This window comes from Xenopus tropicalis, chromosome 1 (genome assembly GCF_000004195.4).
Source record: "Xenopus tropicalis strain Nigerian chromosome 1, UCB_Xtro_10.0, whole genome shotgun sequence".
Taxonomy (NCBI): Eukaryota; Metazoa; Chordata; class Amphibia; order Anura; family Pipidae; genus Xenopus; species Xenopus tropicalis.
Window position 1 is genome coordinate 139,826,994 of NC_030677.2, and position 18,275 is coordinate 139,845,268.

The window sequence follows — 18,275 nt, forward strand, 5'->3', positions numbered from 1 at the left end:
ATATCCCAACAAAGGCCACCCACTAGTATGCCTGTCTAAAGGGGAACCCAGGCAAAGGGGCCCAAATCTTGGGGTCCCTACACATATATTTGCTCTGTGTATATATCACTGACTCACCGTTGCCTGAAGTCTCCATACAGAATGCGATTTGGGAATCCTTTCCTACAGATTCTGATGCCTTCCAGGACACCATTACAACGCAGCTGGTGCATCACCAAACGGTTATCCATCACACCTGAATTGAAATTGTGAAGGTGAATATACAATATTATCATTATTTATGGGTTCAACTTGGGCTAATTTGATATTCAGTAGAAAAAGTAATCTGACCACAATTAGAAGTGAAATTTCGCACCTGGTGCCTTGGTTTCGTTTGGAATGATGCAGCGGACAAAGTGAGGATGAGTGGAGCGAAGGTTTGTCATCAGCTTGTTCAGGTTTTCCTGTGAAAAGGAATAAAACATAAGGTATTTGTATGCAATTAAGGAGTAGACTACTTCATACATTGGCTGACATTGGCTGTTGACAAAATCAGCAGCTTTATGGCTTATTAATGGTGCCAAAATAATGGTCAGTTTTGAAAATCCAGTGGGCGAGGACTGCATCGGGAACCTCCATAGGTGCATATTGTGATCCCATTGTTAGCCCAAAGGCAAAAATAATATATAAAGAATATATAAAAGAAAACAGAATTAAACAAGGTACAATGCAACAAGTTGAACATTACTTTTGGTTTTTACTTACACGATGCAGCGCTGACACTGTCTGGAAGGTTGAACCCTTCTTCTTTGTGCCCTTCTTTGTTCCTGGGTCAACTGTTGATTAAGGCATCAGATAGTTTATTATGCAGTACCCTTATATAATTATGCATAATAATCATATTGCACCTTAAGTGCACTTTTTTCAATGTAAACTAGCCAGGCAAATAATACAGACTTGTTGGGATTGGACAAATGTTTGGTCTTGTAGCAGCACTATTTGAGTGTTGATTATAGCATTAAAGCTAAAACGTGAACAACAGAAATATAGTTAAAGATATGCAAATATGAGAAAGAGAAGTGCTCCTTTATTCTAAAAATAGTTAGGGTTATGGTTGAGAAAATTAACAATAAAATCATGGCTGATTTGGGTGCCCAAATGCCCTCACTGTACCTGAATCAGCACCAGCATAGTTAGCAAACAGAACTGCCAAGAGCTTGAGGGAGGACTTCTGGTACAGCCCAACAACAGTCTCATTCAGGGGATCCTTGTTCTTCGTCAGCCAGTTAAGGATGTTATAGTCCACGGTGCCAGCATAGTGTACAAGAGCAAAGTGAGCCTCAGGCTTCCCCTTGATGTTTCTGGGCTTTTGGAAGTTGGCTGACTTGCCCAGATGATTGTCATATAATTTGGCCTTGAAGGTCGTATCACTGGCTTTTGGAAACATGCACTCTTCTTCCAGGATGGACATGATGCCCATAGGCTGTAGTAAGAAAGAAGTATGGAAAAATTACAGATGATACTGTAGAGAATGTAATAATAATAGTAATGATATACTATAAAATGTGTTGCTGACTAGCTTTTGCTACTGGGGAATTTGTGTGTGTGTGTATATATATATATTAACCTCTCACACACCAGGACTTAAAAACTCCAATACTTTAGTAATATCTTTTAAAGCATGTTGTACACACAGATTAAATAATGTGAAAATGTATGCATCTGTGCGAATATATTATCACTTTTGCAAACCTGGAAACTGTTTAGCAATCACTTCCGCCACTGGAAGAAAGATTGAGAATTTTTTGGCTTGCACTTTGTCAGGTCTCTCTACAACATTTTACCTACAGTTGCAGTTGCAATAGTTTGTTGTGCATGCCACAAGGTGCAAGCAGTTACAACAGGTTGAATCTGCATAATTAATAGTGTCTCACTCACACCATATGGGGGTGCTACAGTATCTCAGTGGTTACCATTATTGTCTTTGGTGTTAGGGTTCTTAGTTTGATTCCAACCAGGACACTACCTAAAAGGAGTTTGTATGTACAACCCAATCTTGCATGGGTTTACTCTGGGTATTCCATTTTCCTTTCTCATTCCAAAAACTTACAGGAAGCTTTTTTGGGTCGTAGTGAAACTAGCTGTATTGTGTTGTGTAAAAGTGATGAGGACCTAAGTCTGTAAACTTCTCTGTAATGCTGTGTAATTTGTTGGTGCTATGTAAAAACTGGAAAGTAATTATAGTGCCTCATTCCTTGTAGCACATAATGTCTAACTTGTACTGCACAAGTTAGTGAAGAATAAGAGACATTGGTAACCCCAAACACGTTGAAAATAGAATTTTTAAAACTGTTCTCACCTTTTCTATAAGATCAATGCAGGCCTGCAAGTCCATCCCAAAGTCTATGAAAACCCATTCAATTCCTTCTTTCTTGTACTCTTCCTGCTCCAGCACGAACATGTGGTGATTGAAGAACTGCTGCAGTTTCTCATTGGTGAAATTAATGCAGAGCTGCTCAAAGCTGTTAAACTGCACAGAATTGTGGAACAAAAATGGGGATGCATAAGTGGGATGTGCAACAGAAAGATGGAGTAAATGAAAGTAATTGAAAAGAAAGATGATGGGAGAAAACAGAAAGAGAACAATAATAATAGACAAGAGAAATTGATTAGATAAAAGACAGATAAAGCTAAAATCAAGAATAAAGCAACACTCCTGCAACACTGCCAAACTACACATCATTCATTTTAATCCAGTTAGCAATTCTCTGTCACGTAACCAGGCTGCCTACCTCTGATCCCTGATGTTTCTTCACTATATTTATTTTTTTTATATAGTCACAGTTTGTCTATGGATGCTAACATTATCTCTTTACAACCTGACCACTTAGGACAATGCACATTTACCCAAGATTTAATAGACAGTGTCAGTGGCATAACTACTATACAGCAGACCCCATACAGGGGGCCTGGCCTACACGGGGACTACACTACACTGGGTGTGAAGAAGGAGAAAGCTGGAAAATGACTGCTCTGTGGTGCTCACTCTGAAGTTCCCCAGGCCATTGCAGTTTTTTGCTAACAGGAGCACCAGCCTCTGGTATCATGTGATTATAATCACTTGCATAACATTTGGCAACCCCCAGTGATTACACCTTTCCTTCTCCTTTAATATACACACCAGGGAGTCAGGATTTGGACAGGTGATAGTGTACAATGCTGCTGAGCAGTACCAAGCACTAGCACTCCACAGAGCAGAATGGCATTTGACAGTTCAAAGCAGTCAAACTGTCTACTGTATTGACACAGGTATCAGCTTTGAAAAATGTATCAATTCATTAAAAAGGACTGCTGGGAATTCTTCAGGATTTCCCAGTTAAATATCTGACAAATCAGATATTTGAATCTGTCTCCTTTCTGTACAACTTTTCTTTACCACTGTTGCCAAAACACATGTTTGGTCCGTACATCAAAGATCTCGAAGCCTGCAATGTCCAGCACTCCTATGAAGTACTGTCTGGGCTGCTTGGTCTCTAGAGTGGCGTTGATTCTCACAACCATCCACAAGAACATCTTCTCATACACTGACTTGGCCAGTGCACCTGTGGCATAGTTGACCTAGAAAAAAAGAGTTCTTAAGTTCCTTTGTAATATTGTTTTTTATAGTAGCTTAGAGGATTTACTAGATTTTCTAACATTAGAAATTATGGTTAAAATGTGCTAGTTTAAAGGATTTGAGAATGAGACTAACTTGCTCGACAGTCTGTCCTCTTGTCACATACTCATTTCCAACTTTGACACGTGGGTGGCACAAGCCTTTAAGCAAGTCAGCAGAGTTCAGTCCCTTCAGGTAGGCAGCTTTGTCAGCCTCTGAAATAATCGGACAAAATAAATATATAACACTATATACTAACACTGTACAATGGCTACGTCTCTTTATAAATCCTTTATAATGTATATAAACTACTGAAATCTGCTTCTAATCCATGGTGTACATATGCCACAACATATATATATATATAACTACACTTCTAAACAAATACTATACAATCTGCATCAGGATACATAGTAACATAGTAACATAGTAAGTTGGGTTGAAAAAAGACATACGTCCATCAAGTTCAACCATAATGCCTATATATAACCTGCCTAACTTCTAGTTGATCCAGAGGAAGGCAAAAAACCCCATCTGAAGCCTCTCTAATTTGCCGCAGAGGGGAAAAAATTCCTTCCTGACTTCAAGATGGCAATCGGACCAGTCCCTGGATCAACTAGTACTAAGAGCTATCTCCCATAACCCTGTATTCCCTCACTTGCTAAGAATCCATCCAGCCCAGAACAAATATTCTGTGCATGTGTTTTGGTATTTATCTTGCATTTTTAACCATCAGAAACATTTTCTGTATTTTGCATCCATGCATCCCCCAGTTCTTTTACAAATCCAGACATAATCAAAGGGGACAGTTAACAGGAAGGAAAAAGGTGAAAGGTTCAATGCATATGTATCTTGGCAAGACTTTCAAAACTATAGTTAGTTATTAGTGATGAGCGAATCTGTTCCGTTTCGCTTCGCCGAAAAAATTTGCGAATCTTTCAAAAGATCCGCGAAACGGCGAAATATTTGCGAAACGGCAAAAATGTCATGCGACCAAAAAAATTGTCGCCCGCGACTATTATTTTGTCACGCGGCTATTGTTTCGTCGCCCACGGCTATTATTTTGTTGCGCGGCTATTGTTTCGTCGCCCGCGGGTATTATTTTGTCGCGCGGCTATTGTTTCGTCACCCGCGGCTATTATTTTGTCCCGCGGCTATTATTTTGTCGCGCTGCTATTGTTTCGTCGCCCGCGGCTATTATTTTGTTGCGCGGCTATTGTTTCCTCGCCCACGGCTATTGTTTTGTCGCACGGCTATTGTTTCATCGCCCGCGGCTATTATTTTGTCGCGCAGCTAATATTTCGTCGGCCGCGACGAAATTTTTGGACGTGCGGGGAATTTTTCCGCTGCAAATTTTTTCAGCCGTTTCGAGAAACAATCCGCCAATGGCGAAACGCGGAAATTCGCCGCGAATCCATGCCTGGCGAAACATTTCGCCCATCACTATTAGTTATACATGTAAGAGTTTATACTCTAACGTCGCTACTAATATTTTATATCTATATAAGCTTAAGTAATGAATTTACTTACCCAACTGGACTGCATTACACAAGCCGGTTATTGACCCAGAATAAATCAGTTTGATTAAGTAGACATTTAAACTGCTGACTAAATGTGTACAGCACATGTTCCACATGTTCAGCTTTTACTAAATCCACACTTCTGTGTAAGTTATTGATCACCTCCTTTACCCTGTTTGAGTTATTAAATTGTAACCGTTAAAAAAAATTTCAGTGTTTAAATTCTGCTAGGCCCGGGAAATTATTTCAATGTAGAACTGACTTTTCTTGCCATCCTAACATTTGTTTTTGTTTTATATTTTATGTTACAAAATGCCTTATTTTAAGTCCATTGCTATCTTACTTATACTATCTATCTATCTATGGCTCTCTCTCTCTGTCTGTCTGTCCTGTATGCTTTTGTTTAGTATAGTACATGCATGTTTGTCTCACCCTCGGTCCCATCAGGTTCAGCCTGCTCCTCTCGCTGCTTCTGCTTGAATCTCATATTCCCACAGTGCATTATAGCTCCAGTCAGTTTGTAAATAGAGTTTTTCTCTTCTTGAGTAAACCCTAGAACATCAAAGGCACTCTGTGGAAATGGGTGAAAAGGGGATATCTTAATACCAGATATTTATACAGGATTGCAGCACCTCCAGATGCATATCAGGTAGTTTTCATGCAGAATAGTATGTTGTTAAACCACATTTCAATAATATTTTTTGGTAGTCAGTTTGTGACAACTCTCACCCCTTCAGTTTATCTTAAATTCTGGTGCGAGAATCCTCGTCCTCTCACCTAAGAAAGAAGATACCTTACAAAATCTCTTAACTTCTGCCTCCATATATTTCTGATTGGCTCATCAGTTTCTCTTAGATCCACTGACTTTTCACACCACCCACATCTCCTACCTTATACTTTTCTTTCTTATTACTTCTTATCTCCAGATTCTTATTACTATTATTAATTCCATTGTAAGGAACTCTTCATTACCCAGTGGCATTTCAGCACTATATGACACCCTTAGGAGGCTTTCTTGATGCCACTCACTCACCCCCCACAATTATCTTTCCAGTGTCGGAAGGTGTCTGTTGGAGCATAGTTACTTGCGCTCTCTACTACCAGGAGTAGTTTTTTGCTGCCCCTGGTACCTTTTGGGTGTTGCTGTTGAGTTATAGTTCTTAACTCTACTTCTTTAAAACTAAACTTAAATTCTCGCAGAGTATCTGATTCAGCATTGTGAATGGCTGCACTTACTTTACTGTTTGTGTAAATTAGCCACCCACAAGAAGTGTTCAAAACATACCACAGAATTTTTGTAACTTTCGTATTTTTTTTTTGCACTGTTGATGTCCTCTGTCTCTATATTAATGTATTTTAAAAATGCACAATGCTGCATATACGAATAACTAAAGATATACATAAATACTTACAGCCTCTCAGTCATAATATTATAAATAAAATTTGTACTCACATCTGTGGCCATAAGTTCGTCTGCATCATCAATAGAAGCCACAGTTGTTTCTCCCTGAGAGACATATGAATAGTCATAAGGGTTGTTCGTAATCAGCAGCATTTCTGTAAAACAAAAATAGCAGAGAAATGTCTACGCCCTGTGCCCATTTCAGGTAGGCATCACATTTAAAAGCTTGGCTTTGACTGCAGTAGATAAGGTAAAAAAGCTTGAATGGGTTTTGCTCACCCAGAAGCTCTGGCTTTTTATTGGAAAGAATCTGATAGAAGATGTGATAGTCTCTCTCAGACTTCAGTTGGAAGATAACTCGAGATTTCTCCAAAAGATCTGAAAGAAAGATATTAAGAAAATATAACCTCAAAGGAATGCAGTAATATAAATGCAGTAAGGCTAGAGCCACACATGGGTCTTTCTTGGCCTGCATGAAACAGTCAATCTGCTTTCTTCTCTGTCTGTATCGGCCTGGGGACAGACACACAGAGCAGATTTTGGTGCAAAAATGCATACTCTTGCGTCTTCATGTTGAAATCCACTTCATGTCTGCACCCAGACTGATATAGTGCCCTTCAATGCAGATAGAGGAGCAATGGAATTGGCTGTGCCTTGGCCTGCATTTATACACACTTCATTAGTGGCTCTAGTCTCTAATTAAAACAAATTGAATGGAAAAGAATAAGCTGGTAAATTGTGTAGACAACAACAAAAAATTAGCATGAGAGAGAAAGTGAGAGAGACAGGCCAAGAATGTAAAAGTTTCTCACAGGTTTCAATGTCAGCAGATGCCAGCTTCCCAGTGGCACCAAAGTGGATCCGGATGAATTTACCCTAAGCAGAAAAAGAAGAGCATGTTTGGAGAGAAATAAACACAAGTAACACAGATAAAATGTAACAAGTCATTATGTATTTTCTTTAATACTGTCAGCTTCAAAGACAGAATGATGTTGAGAAGGAGAGAAGCAGGGGAAGGACAGAGGGCAAAGAGCAAAATGGAAATAGAAATGGTTAATAAAAGATTAACGAACAAAAACTTTTCCATTGGAAAATGAATAAAGTAATTAAAATATAAAATGCTGTTGCCCTGAACTGGTAAAACTAGTTTGTTTGCTACAGAAACAGAACTATAGTTTATATAAATAAGCTGCCGCGTAGCCATGGGGGCAGCTATTTCAGTTGGAAAAAGGAGAAAAGGCACAGGTTACATACTGTAGCAGATAACAAATAAGCTCTGTATCATGGTGTTTTATCTTTTATCTGCTAAGTAACCTGTGCCTTTTCTTCTTTGAATGGCTGCCCCCATGGCTACACAGCAGCGTTTTTTATATAAACTATAGTAGTCTTTATGAGGCAAACACACCAGTTGCACAAGTGAAGGGTAACAGTGCATTATATTGTAATTACTTTTATACACTTTCAGTTTTTGGTGTTACTGTTCCTTTAAGCTGAGAAGCAAACTGTATGTTGTGATTATGATAGCAAATGTTGAGGAGAATAGAATTATAAGAAAATAGACATTGCTAAAATGATTTTAGTTAGTTTAGGAAGTGGGATAGGAATAATGAAGAGAAGGCTGGACAAGGTGTGACGCTCAGCAGCAGAATACTCACAAATCTTGAGGAGTTGTCATTTCGTACAGTCTTGGCATTGCCAAAGGCTTCTAGAGCAGGGTTTGCCTGGATGATTTGATCTTCCAGAGTTCCCTTTGGTTAAGGTGAAAAAAAAGAGTGTGTCATATAAGACAGAGCTGTCAAACTAAAGGCCCCTGGGACAAATGTGGCCCTCCAGTAGATTTTTATGGTCCCCACACTGCTCAGACACTCCATAGACCTCACTATAGGACATCATTGTTTTAATTGAATCGGGCCCTCCAGCTGCTTTATAAAATATAACTGGCCTATTACTTGTAATAAGTTGGACAGCACTGATGTAAGATATACTTGGAAAATACTCAAACATAAACTTAATGTGTTTTTAGCTCCAGTGCTCCTTGCAGAGTTAACTCAACTAAGAATACAGATCAATGCCAATAATGTATTTCCATCATTCTATGAGCACAGGGCCATCTCAGCCATAAGAGAGAAATTATGTTATACTCACTTTGCCAGCTGAGCTAGTATCTTTTTTCCGCTCACCAACAGATGCAATGTATGCAAAGTACTGGATGACACGTTTAGTGTTCACAGTCTTTCCGGCACCAGATTCTCCACTGGGAACAGGAAAAGGCAAAATTAAGAGCAATAAACAGATGAATACAAAGAGACAAATAGAAGCAACATTTGGTAGATATAACTTACGTGATCAGGATAGACTGATTCTCTCGATCTAGGAGACAAAAAAACAGAAAACAATTTGTAAATGCTGAGATTTACCAAATCAACTGAGGAGGCAAGTGTAGTAAACCCTATTTAGGCACAAAAAATACACACAACATGGTACTTTCCATGATTTCCAGGCAAGGGCAATGATTCTTTATGTGTAACTCCCCCTTTCCCCCAACAGGGTCATTTGTACAAACCTAAAATACATTTTGTAAGCTCAAAATTCATGTATTATATTTTTGCTGACAATGTTACTTTTGTGGTCACAAAAAATATTTCACATACAAAAAATTAATTTCCCCTAAAAGGAATTCCGTGAAAAGAAAAAAAAATTTCAACTGCAAATTTTAAAGTGACAAAATGAAATTTGTCTAAGCAAAGTGAATCCTACGAACTCAAAGATATTGTTGTCACAAAAAATTTCATTTTGCACACACAAAAATTGTACTCAATTTACGTTGTATTAATTTTTTCAATTAATATTTATTAATTTTGCTACCAGTAACTCATTTTCGTATATATGAAATGCATTTTGTGCTGCCAGAAGTCAGGTATAGTGGGGCTCATTTGCAAAATATACTAGGACGCATATGCACTCAAATAATGAACGCATTTCATCAATAAGGGCATTTCCATAGTTACATAAGGTTGAAAAAAGACCAAAGTCCATCAAGTTCAGCCCTTCCAAGGGAACCCAGCACACACACACAAACATATACTGACCTATCTATACACTCTTACACACATTTTAGTATCACAATAGCCTTGGATACTATGCTTATTCAAGAACTCATCCAGGCCCCACTTAAAGGCATTAACAGAATCTGCCATTACAACCTCACTAGGAAGGGCATTCCCCAACCTCATTGCCCTCACCGTGAAAAACCACCTACGCTGCTTCAATCCTCTAATCTAAAGGGTAATCTGGTGCACTGATCATTTGATAAAAGTGAAGTTACACCTTCGATAAGAGCAAACAAGACCATGTAATATAAATAACGCTTTTTGAATCCAATTTGCATCCAAGGTGGATGGTAATTCTAGGGCTTGGTTGCACCCGTACATACTAGAACTTGCTCTAGGTCTAGGATCTATATGCAGCAAAGAAGGTGGAACTGGCAAATTGGCTCAGCATATGAATTGAACACACATAGGTGCAAACACCTTCGTAAATTACTTTTTACACGTTAACAATATTTATTTGTGCACAGCAGTGTGAAATCTGTTATCAAGTCAAATCAAGTCATTTTATATGTACTAAATGGATTTTGGCAGTGCAATATTATAGATAATTTTGTTAGACCAATTTTATTTCATGACTACTAGAGTATATTTGTATCTACAGGATTCATTTTGTACTGGCAAACACAGCTTTAAGGCTACTAATTTATTTTTGTGCACTGACAAAGTGAATTTAATGGCCATAGAATGTATGTTTTGGTCAAAAAAGTAATTCTCTGAGCTGAAAATGAATTCTGTGAGAACAAAATCATTTTGCAATCAAATATTGTAAATTTTGTTCTGCACAATACACTGTATACAACAGCATACTTACTGTTGCACTAGTGTAAGCTGTCCATTATTGAAAGTGCAGCTAACGCCTGCCATGAGAACATGTGGTATATATAGCCTAAGTTAATGCATGTTGTCTGTTTTGTTGCTTGCAGGAAATCACACTCCCTGCATGTGTCAGAATCACAAAAAATACAGTACTTCCTCTTAATATAAAACTAGAATTGTAGTATCTTAACTAATTCGCACAAAATTGCAGGAGGTTAGCATACCACAATTCTAATGTTTCTAGGAAGGTATAGTCTATACTAGGAAGGCATTATCAGCCATTTTGTCACCTGTAAAGAGCGGCCCTAAGCACTTCAGCTGTTAACTGCTATTCCATAGTTACAGCGTTGGATTTCACTATAGGGCGCCCATAGGCCGGCCCCCTTCTCCGCTCCTCTCCACCCCGATCACACGCATGGGAGCAAAATTTACAAACACAGGGGCGGCATGTCGCCCCTAAATTTAGGCAGCCCTAGGCTCAAGCCTCTGTGGCCTTGCCACAAATCTGGGGCTGCATAGCGAGAAACTGGGTTTTTTCGTAGCGTTAAAACTTGCGCGAAAAGTTGCGCTTTTTTCGTAGCGTTAAAACTTAAAAGGTGCAATGTTTTGCGCAAGTTTTATCACTACGAAAAAATCGCAACTTTTTGCGCAAGTTTTAACGCTACGAAAAAATCGCAACTTTCGGAATGGCTACGAAAAACTTGCGTTTTTCCGCAAAAATCGTATTGGTAACGAAAAAGTTGCGATAATTTTCCGAAAAAATCGCAAAATACCGATCATTACGAAAAAAACGCAATCGGACGCATTCGGCCCGTTCGTGAGTAAGTAAATGGGCCCCTGAGAATATGCTCACAAATTACAGGTACTCTGCTTCACTTTACATTTTACTATTTATTTGCAATAATAATGCTCATATTAACTAAAATATGTGATACTGATGTATATCCGCCCGTTGGGGGGTCCTTAGACAGATAAGCTGCCAATTCAGACTCAATCGGCAGCTTAAATCTGCCCATGTATGGCTAACTTTTACTTGCCAATTATTCTATTGCATTTTGCAAGTACTACAGTGTATCCTTTTCTAAACCAATTATTCTTTTTAATCCTGCAGGCTGCATGTACGAATATATACTGTATATATAATACATATATACATTAGTCATACATTAGGGCAATTTTTACTTTGTAATGACCACAGAAAAAGTAAAAGTCCATGAATTGTTAGGTAAAAGTAGTGTTCATGTCCATCTTGTGCTAAACTAAAATCCCAGAATCCATCTGCAGGGTGGTGCAAGGTATTCTTGCAGTCAAACAACAGCTGTAGGTCTGCTATGTGTAGTTTCCCCAAGACAAATACATTCCATACCTGTGAGCATGTACTGATATGCATTATCAGAGATAGAGAAGATGTGTGGTGGAGCTTCACTCCTCTTCTTCCCACGATATGCGGCCACAACCTCTGTATTATACACAGGAAGCCACTTGTAGGGATTTACAGTGACGCAAAACAATCCTGAGTATGTCTGGAAAGACAGAAATTATTTTCATGATTATAACACAGAGATCTGAGAGGAAAGAGACTCTTGATTCATTTCAATGAAAAAAATGTATTAAATCCAATTCATCTCCCACAGACTTGGCTTGTGCCTTGGCACGTGCCTTTTCTGCCTACCCCTAGTTCTGGCCCTGGTTGATAGCAGATCATGAAATATATATATAACTAACTACCCTAGAAATGGTGATTGGGAATAATTTCCAAATGCCCTTATTTAAAGCGGGTCTTGTTTTTTTATACTGGCAATGAGATGGAATTTACTGAAAACATGGAGATCAGGTGGATAAGGGCATGGCTGTACTTAAGTAGGCATGATTAGGCAGACTGGGTGTGTTTGTGTGTGTTTGTGTGTGTTCTGAATTATTCCCATTTTCAAATGGGAATGTTAATAATCAAAATTAATTTGATTAAGTTAATTAAGAACTGAGGGGTCATTTATCCAGCGCAAAAAAACAGGAGCAATCGGTCTGAGCAGAACTCCATATTTGAGCTCAGAGACCTGTGTCCACCTGATTAGTACAGTCTGCATTTGGTGACACTTTATTTATGACGGGCAGACAAGGGAAGGCAATTAGGCTTCCCATCCTATCCTCTGATTTGCATGTCAACTATATGTGTACGTTAGGGAGGGCTGGCATGCACAGGCCTCAACAGAGACATGTACTTGCTGTGTAAGGCAGGAAGGACAGAGCTGCGTTGCACCTATTGGCACTGTGCTCTGAACCTAGTGCAACATTTTTAATCCGACAAATTGTAGTCTGACCCAAATACAAGTGCTCTTTTGATCCCCTTAGTGCTCTTGCACTTGTGTCCCACTGAGTGTTAGTAATAGTAGCATCATATGAAAATTCTGCCCAGATAAATACTCCAAAAAGATTAAAATAAATGGAATTCTCACATAGATCATCCATGCAGCATAACGCTCTTTGAGGTTATACAACACAGCTGGTTCGTGCAGAAAGGTCAACATCGCCATGTCCTCAATTTTATCGAACTTGGGCGGGTTCTGCTGCATCACTTGAGTGTCCTTTACAACAACTGACTGGAATAGAAAAATACATAGAATCATTGTGTGCACATTGGGAACACCAGGTAACTAACACACAAATGTATTAAATGGAAATAACTGAAAACAAGATATCAGTGGTTAGCACCTTGGAACACATGCTTATCATCTAAAAACACATGGTTGTAGGGCAACCTTTGGGGGCCTTTTTACTGATATTACTGAGGAATTGCCGCTGTTATATTTGCACCAAGACAGTAAAAATGGATCCCACCAGACATACAGCTTACATGGTGTAGCACTGTATCACCTGTATTCGTGCATTAGCACGGTGATTAATTTGTTGAGTTTAGCAATAGCAGTAGATAAAGCATGCATTTCAGTTGCTCCTGGACCCAACCATTACAATGTACAAAAATTAATGTTACAGTAGTTATATTTAGAATATTTAGTTTTCAGCTCTTGTTGGACTAAAACTCCAGCAAGTGTAAAAGCTGTAGTTCCTAGCTTTCCCTGTTGATGGAGACCCATCTCATGAATTTATTGGTGCTCCCAGAATATTTCAAACGCAAGAAACAACACAGTAGGGCACGTTGGGCAGCACTGGTCACATTTCACCTTTTAGTCTTTTGTTAGGTTCTAAAGCCTGATATCCCTGCCTTAATGCTTACTGATGGTTTATTTCTGATTCAAGTGTAAATTCCTACAAATTAGACTAGATAATTGGAAAACTCAGATGGAGAACAAAAGTGCATTATTATACCAACATGCCCCATATGGTTGGAGAGAGGAAATGTATTCAATTATTTAATTATTTACACCCCAGTAGCACCTTATGATTCGGTGATTTGGTGTTGAAAGCAATGCTCCTACTATACAGATAACTAATATGTTCTTACCTTGCCATGCTCAGTTTCCGCTGTGATCTTTTCCCCCTCACGGCTGACCACTAATGCCTTCACAAACTCTTCCTTGTCATCTGGGACATAGATATTCTTTTTCAAGTCAAATACGCGAGTTTGGGCCTCCAAGCGCTCCTTATCTGACTTTCGCAAGTAAGTGGCAGCCACCCCAAACTCTGCCATCTCAGCGTCACCCATCTTTGATTCTGTAACAAATAACCATGGTTATCTTAGAATTTAGAACTTGGCACTTATCAGTGAGTATACTAGCATGTATGTCATTGTATACACAGTTACCCCCTTCTTTTCTGACATGTTTTAAAAGTGCTGCATTATTTTCCGTCACTCAAGAGACCTAGACAGTGGCATAATTTGAAGTGGCCCCCCATGCATAAAAATTTCACATGCCCCCCTTCCACCACTGCCATGTCACAGCTCACAGTAAACAAGTGAGCAGGCCACAAAGTTTGTAGTTTAAAGCAGCTAGGGAGGAAGACCTACCATACAGCAGACCCTGCAATTCAAGCCACCTTGTACCCCTAGCACTGGGTTTAGACTTAATTTAATTTTAGCGTTTTAGAAGATCAGTGGTTTGTTTCTACTACCTCGCTATTATTATTATTAACTTTTAAAATCTCATAGCTAAAATAAGGACTTTTGCTGTGTAGTAAAGAAGATTTTTATACATAGAATAAATTATACTGCTACTGTGAGACAAGTGAACATAGACGTCCTCTGTGAAGATTATATGTTTTATATATGAACATAACTGTAAATTAATATAACTGTAGTTGCAATAGCAACCAATCAGCAGTTAGTTTTAATCATACTTTTACTACAAGTAACAAAATGAAACAAAGTTCTTGATGGTTGCTATTGATAACTTCATTGCTCCACAATATAAATCATGTTACTTGTACAGATATTTCTATAAGCTTATTTTATAAGTAACCCATACCTCTGCTTGCTTGTACCTTGTATTTTACTTGCTTACATTTTGCCACATGTTCCATGTGTTACTTTATTACTACACTAATGCATTCAATTTTGGCTTTAAGGTACAGTATGTGTGTTTTAACATCTATGCAGGACTTTATTAGATATATTCCATTCATCAGTCTGCAGGAAGTATAATAACTATATAATCAAGGTGTAACTTTGTTAGGCACATCCCAGTGAATATAATCTCTAACCTTGGACCCCAGTGGGATCACCTCTTTGCTGAAAAATAAACCTGACCAGAGTACTTTTTATGTGAGTGCTGTCCCACCATTTAAAAAATTGCTTATGGATCCCTTGCTGCACTCCAGGGCCATTCACACACACAGTAACACCTGCAGCTGGAGCAAGCACATCATGTAACACTGTATATGCATGTTTTTGCCTAAAAAATACATGGTTACATAGTTACATAGTTTCATAGGGTTGAAAAAAGACCAGAGTCCATCAAGTTCAACCCTTCCAAGTAAACCCAGCACACACAACCTATACTTACCAATCTATACACTCATATACATAACTATATATACAGCTACTAATACTAACTGTAAATATTAGTATCACAATAGCCTTGATACTATGCTTGTTTGAGAACTCATCTAGGCCCCTCTTAAAGGCATTAACAGAATCTGCCATTACCACATCACTAAATATGGTAATGGTCAATATGGTTTACTGAATGAGTAGATCTGAACAAAAATAACTTCAGTTTAAGAAAAGATATTTCTTGGTAACTGCCTGGTGTCTTCCTGTAATTTGATGTTTTAGCTCAATGTCAATAGCTCAATAAAAAGCTAAATAAAGGGTCACTGGTTTGGAACTTCCTTATTTCACAAAACAGCAACCTGATGATATGTTCAGACAAGAAATTGAAAAATATAAGAAAAACAAAAGATATGGGGTCTCATTTACTTATGCAAGTGCAAAGTGTAAAATCTGACAAAGCTGGCTGCCAAATGCCAGATTTTCCTGCTTTGATGATGGCAGAAAGATCAGGTTTCTGTTTGCGTGTAGAACCTACACATGGACATTACTTGCACACTAATGCTGCTTTTTGTGTTGTGTGCTTTGGGGTGCCAGTGCCAGAATTGATATCTGTACTCAGTCACTATAAAAACCACCACTACTAGAAAAATTACACTAAATTATAGGGAAAGGAGATATGCCTATTTCTGATATACATGTAACACTGTATCTGTTGGAGTGTGATTTGACTAAGCCAGTGAATAGGAATTTGTATTGAAGAAGCGCAATAAAAATGTTTGCATTTTATAGGGAGATATGCAACATGGTAGGAAAAAATGCAATAAGATCAAATATTATTCCCTGCCATTAGCAACCTGAAATGTGTATTAATAAAGCTCATGCTCACCTGGTAGATGTTACAACCTCTGTGCAAAGGGATCTTGTGGCAAGATATTCACTTTATTTTTCACACTCACCCTTATATATCCACACCTGTCTCTCCCTAATTGGGCTTTATTGTCTGAGAGCCACCCCCCACACACACCCCCAAATACAGCCCAGAGAACAATTGAGCATCTAACGTCATTGTGCTGGAATCAAGGTGGAGTAAAGCAGGGGGGGGCCAATGAGAGACAACTATACAGCAAATGTGATCTGTCCCCGAGGATTTGCCAGGGAGCCCTTATTAACCCCTTTCCTTCTAGGGAGACTAAACAGGCTTATCCCAAAATATAAAGATCTAGTGCTGAACTGACATCAGCCTTTTGTTGCCAGATACAGTAAATGCTGTCAGTATGAGGGAATCCTTCTCAGCCAAAAAAAGAGAAGACAACCTCAGTTGTACATGCTCAGCACTGAGCAACCCTTTGCTTTACAGAATACTAGGGTGCCACGTTTATAACAAACATATAACAAAGGGGAATCATAAGGGGAATCCATTTTCTTAACAAGCACACATGAAAAACAAAACTCTGATATCTGTTCAACACTGCAGTGAGGGTGCTTTATAATGTCCCCTCTTTAAAAGCATATGTTGGCATACATAATACAACTATGACTGGCCCTAAGGCTCACATTCAAAAGCTGCTGATAACGTTTCTGCATCCCTACAAGTGACTGAAGGTGTACTGCATCATGTCACTTTTCTGACCATTTGGCACACTTTAAGTGTAGGGGTCATTTGGATCATCCCCGCTAGTTTTTAGATCTGTTCAAGGTGCAGTGTATATGTATATGCAACATTTGAACCATGTGGTAATTTAATGGGCTAGCTGAATAATTAAAATCAAGGTTAGTCAATTTACAGGTGCACCAAATTACATGGTATTAAATAGTGATGAGCAGATCTTTCCCAATTTTGCTGCAGTGTAAAATTTGCAAAACAACAGGAAAATGCCCAAAACGGCAAAAAATCTGCAAAACGCGTTTGTCGCACAACTTTTTTTGACGCTCGTCTTTTTTTCAACGTGACCGCGCCCATTTTGACAAGGGTTCCCAAACTGTGGTGTTAAATCCTCAAAGCAAGAGATGGAAGGGCCCAGTCAGAATTCTTATTTAATCTCTTAGTTTTTTTTAAATGAAAACTATACCCTCAGAATAAACACGTAACCAGCAGATAGTTTATATCATATTAAGTGGCCCATTAAAGAATCTTATCAAATTCAAACATATATATTGCCCTTTTACACCATCTCTGATGGGCTGTGTGCTCCATTAGAGATCACCTGACAGGAAATAATGCAGCTCTAACTGTAATAGGAAGAAATGTGAGAGTAAAGAACAGAACTGTGTCCATTAATTGGCCTATGTGACCTAGCATGTGTGTGTGCCCTTGGTTTGTCTGTGTGCACTATGAGTCATATGATCCCAGCCATAGGCCCTTAGTATTTAAAATTGAAATTTTCTGTTTAGGATTATCTAATGGAACATATTGTAAAAAAAAAAAAGTATTTTTTTTTTTATAAAAATGGTTTATTAAGATTTAGAAATTTTACATCTGAGCTGTTTTATGTGATAAATTTTAAAAAGACCTGCATTGTTCAGGGGTATAGATTTCTTATAAAACTATAGCAAGGTTTATGTAGTTAGTAGTAAATTATACACATGTTATGAGATAAGTGGGAACTGCAAATGGGACCTGAACCCTCAAACAAGACAAACCTAGTATCTTCCAAAGTGATGGATGGGAAGGCAGGTAAATCAAGAGCCAAGGAAAAGGGTTTATACCTGAAACATTTAGATCACATGTATGAAGGAATTGAGGGTCATGCTCATTATAGCTTACACAAGCGAGGGCTTGAACCTGCGAAGTTTGAAAACTCTACTGTACACTGTTTAGCCTAGACCCATTGCTTACTCCAGCATC

The 18,275-nt window shown here is 38.5% G+C and overlaps 1 protein-coding gene across 2 annotated transcripts in view; it reads right to left on the reverse strand.

Moving 5' to 3' along the window:
- The window catches only part of LOC100485637 (myosin-7), a 126,191-nt gene that overhangs the window by 15,654 nt on the left and 92,262 nt on the right, over positions 1–18,275 (reverse strand). Inside the window, exons 1-18 of one of the 2 annotated variants that reach the window (XM_002939015.5) lie at positions 16,317–16,401; positions 13,943–14,151; positions 12,936–13,079; positions 11,849–12,005; positions 8,899–8,926; positions 8,702–8,810; positions 8,212–8,304; positions 7,369–7,432; positions 6,836–6,934; positions 6,608–6,711; positions 5,587–5,725; positions 3,731–3,849; positions 3,448–3,597; positions 2,339–2,509; positions 1,153–1,462; positions 745–815; positions 356–443; positions 118–235 (exon numbers count right to left, since the gene is read on the reverse strand). In XM_002939015.5, coding sequence (XP_002939061.1) covers positions 118–235; positions 356–443; positions 745–815; positions 1,153–1,462; positions 2,339–2,509; positions 3,448–3,597; positions 3,731–3,849; positions 5,587–5,725; positions 6,608–6,711; positions 6,836–6,934; positions 7,369–7,432; positions 8,212–8,304; positions 8,702–8,810; positions 8,899–8,926; positions 11,849–12,005; positions 12,936–13,079; positions 13,943–14,143 — 2,165 coding nt within the window. In that variant the 5' untranslated portion in view covers positions 14,144–14,151; positions 16,317–16,401. Of the gene's footprint in view, positions 1–117; positions 236–355; positions 444–744; positions 816–1,152; positions 1,463–2,338; positions 2,510–3,447; positions 3,598–3,730; positions 3,850–5,586; positions 5,726–6,607; positions 6,712–6,835; positions 6,935–7,368; positions 7,433–8,211; positions 8,305–8,701; positions 8,811–8,898; positions 8,927–11,848; positions 12,006–12,935; positions 13,080–13,942; positions 14,152–16,316; positions 16,402–18,275 lie in introns of those variants that run through there. The other variant, XM_031891173.1, reaches the window with a different exon arrangement.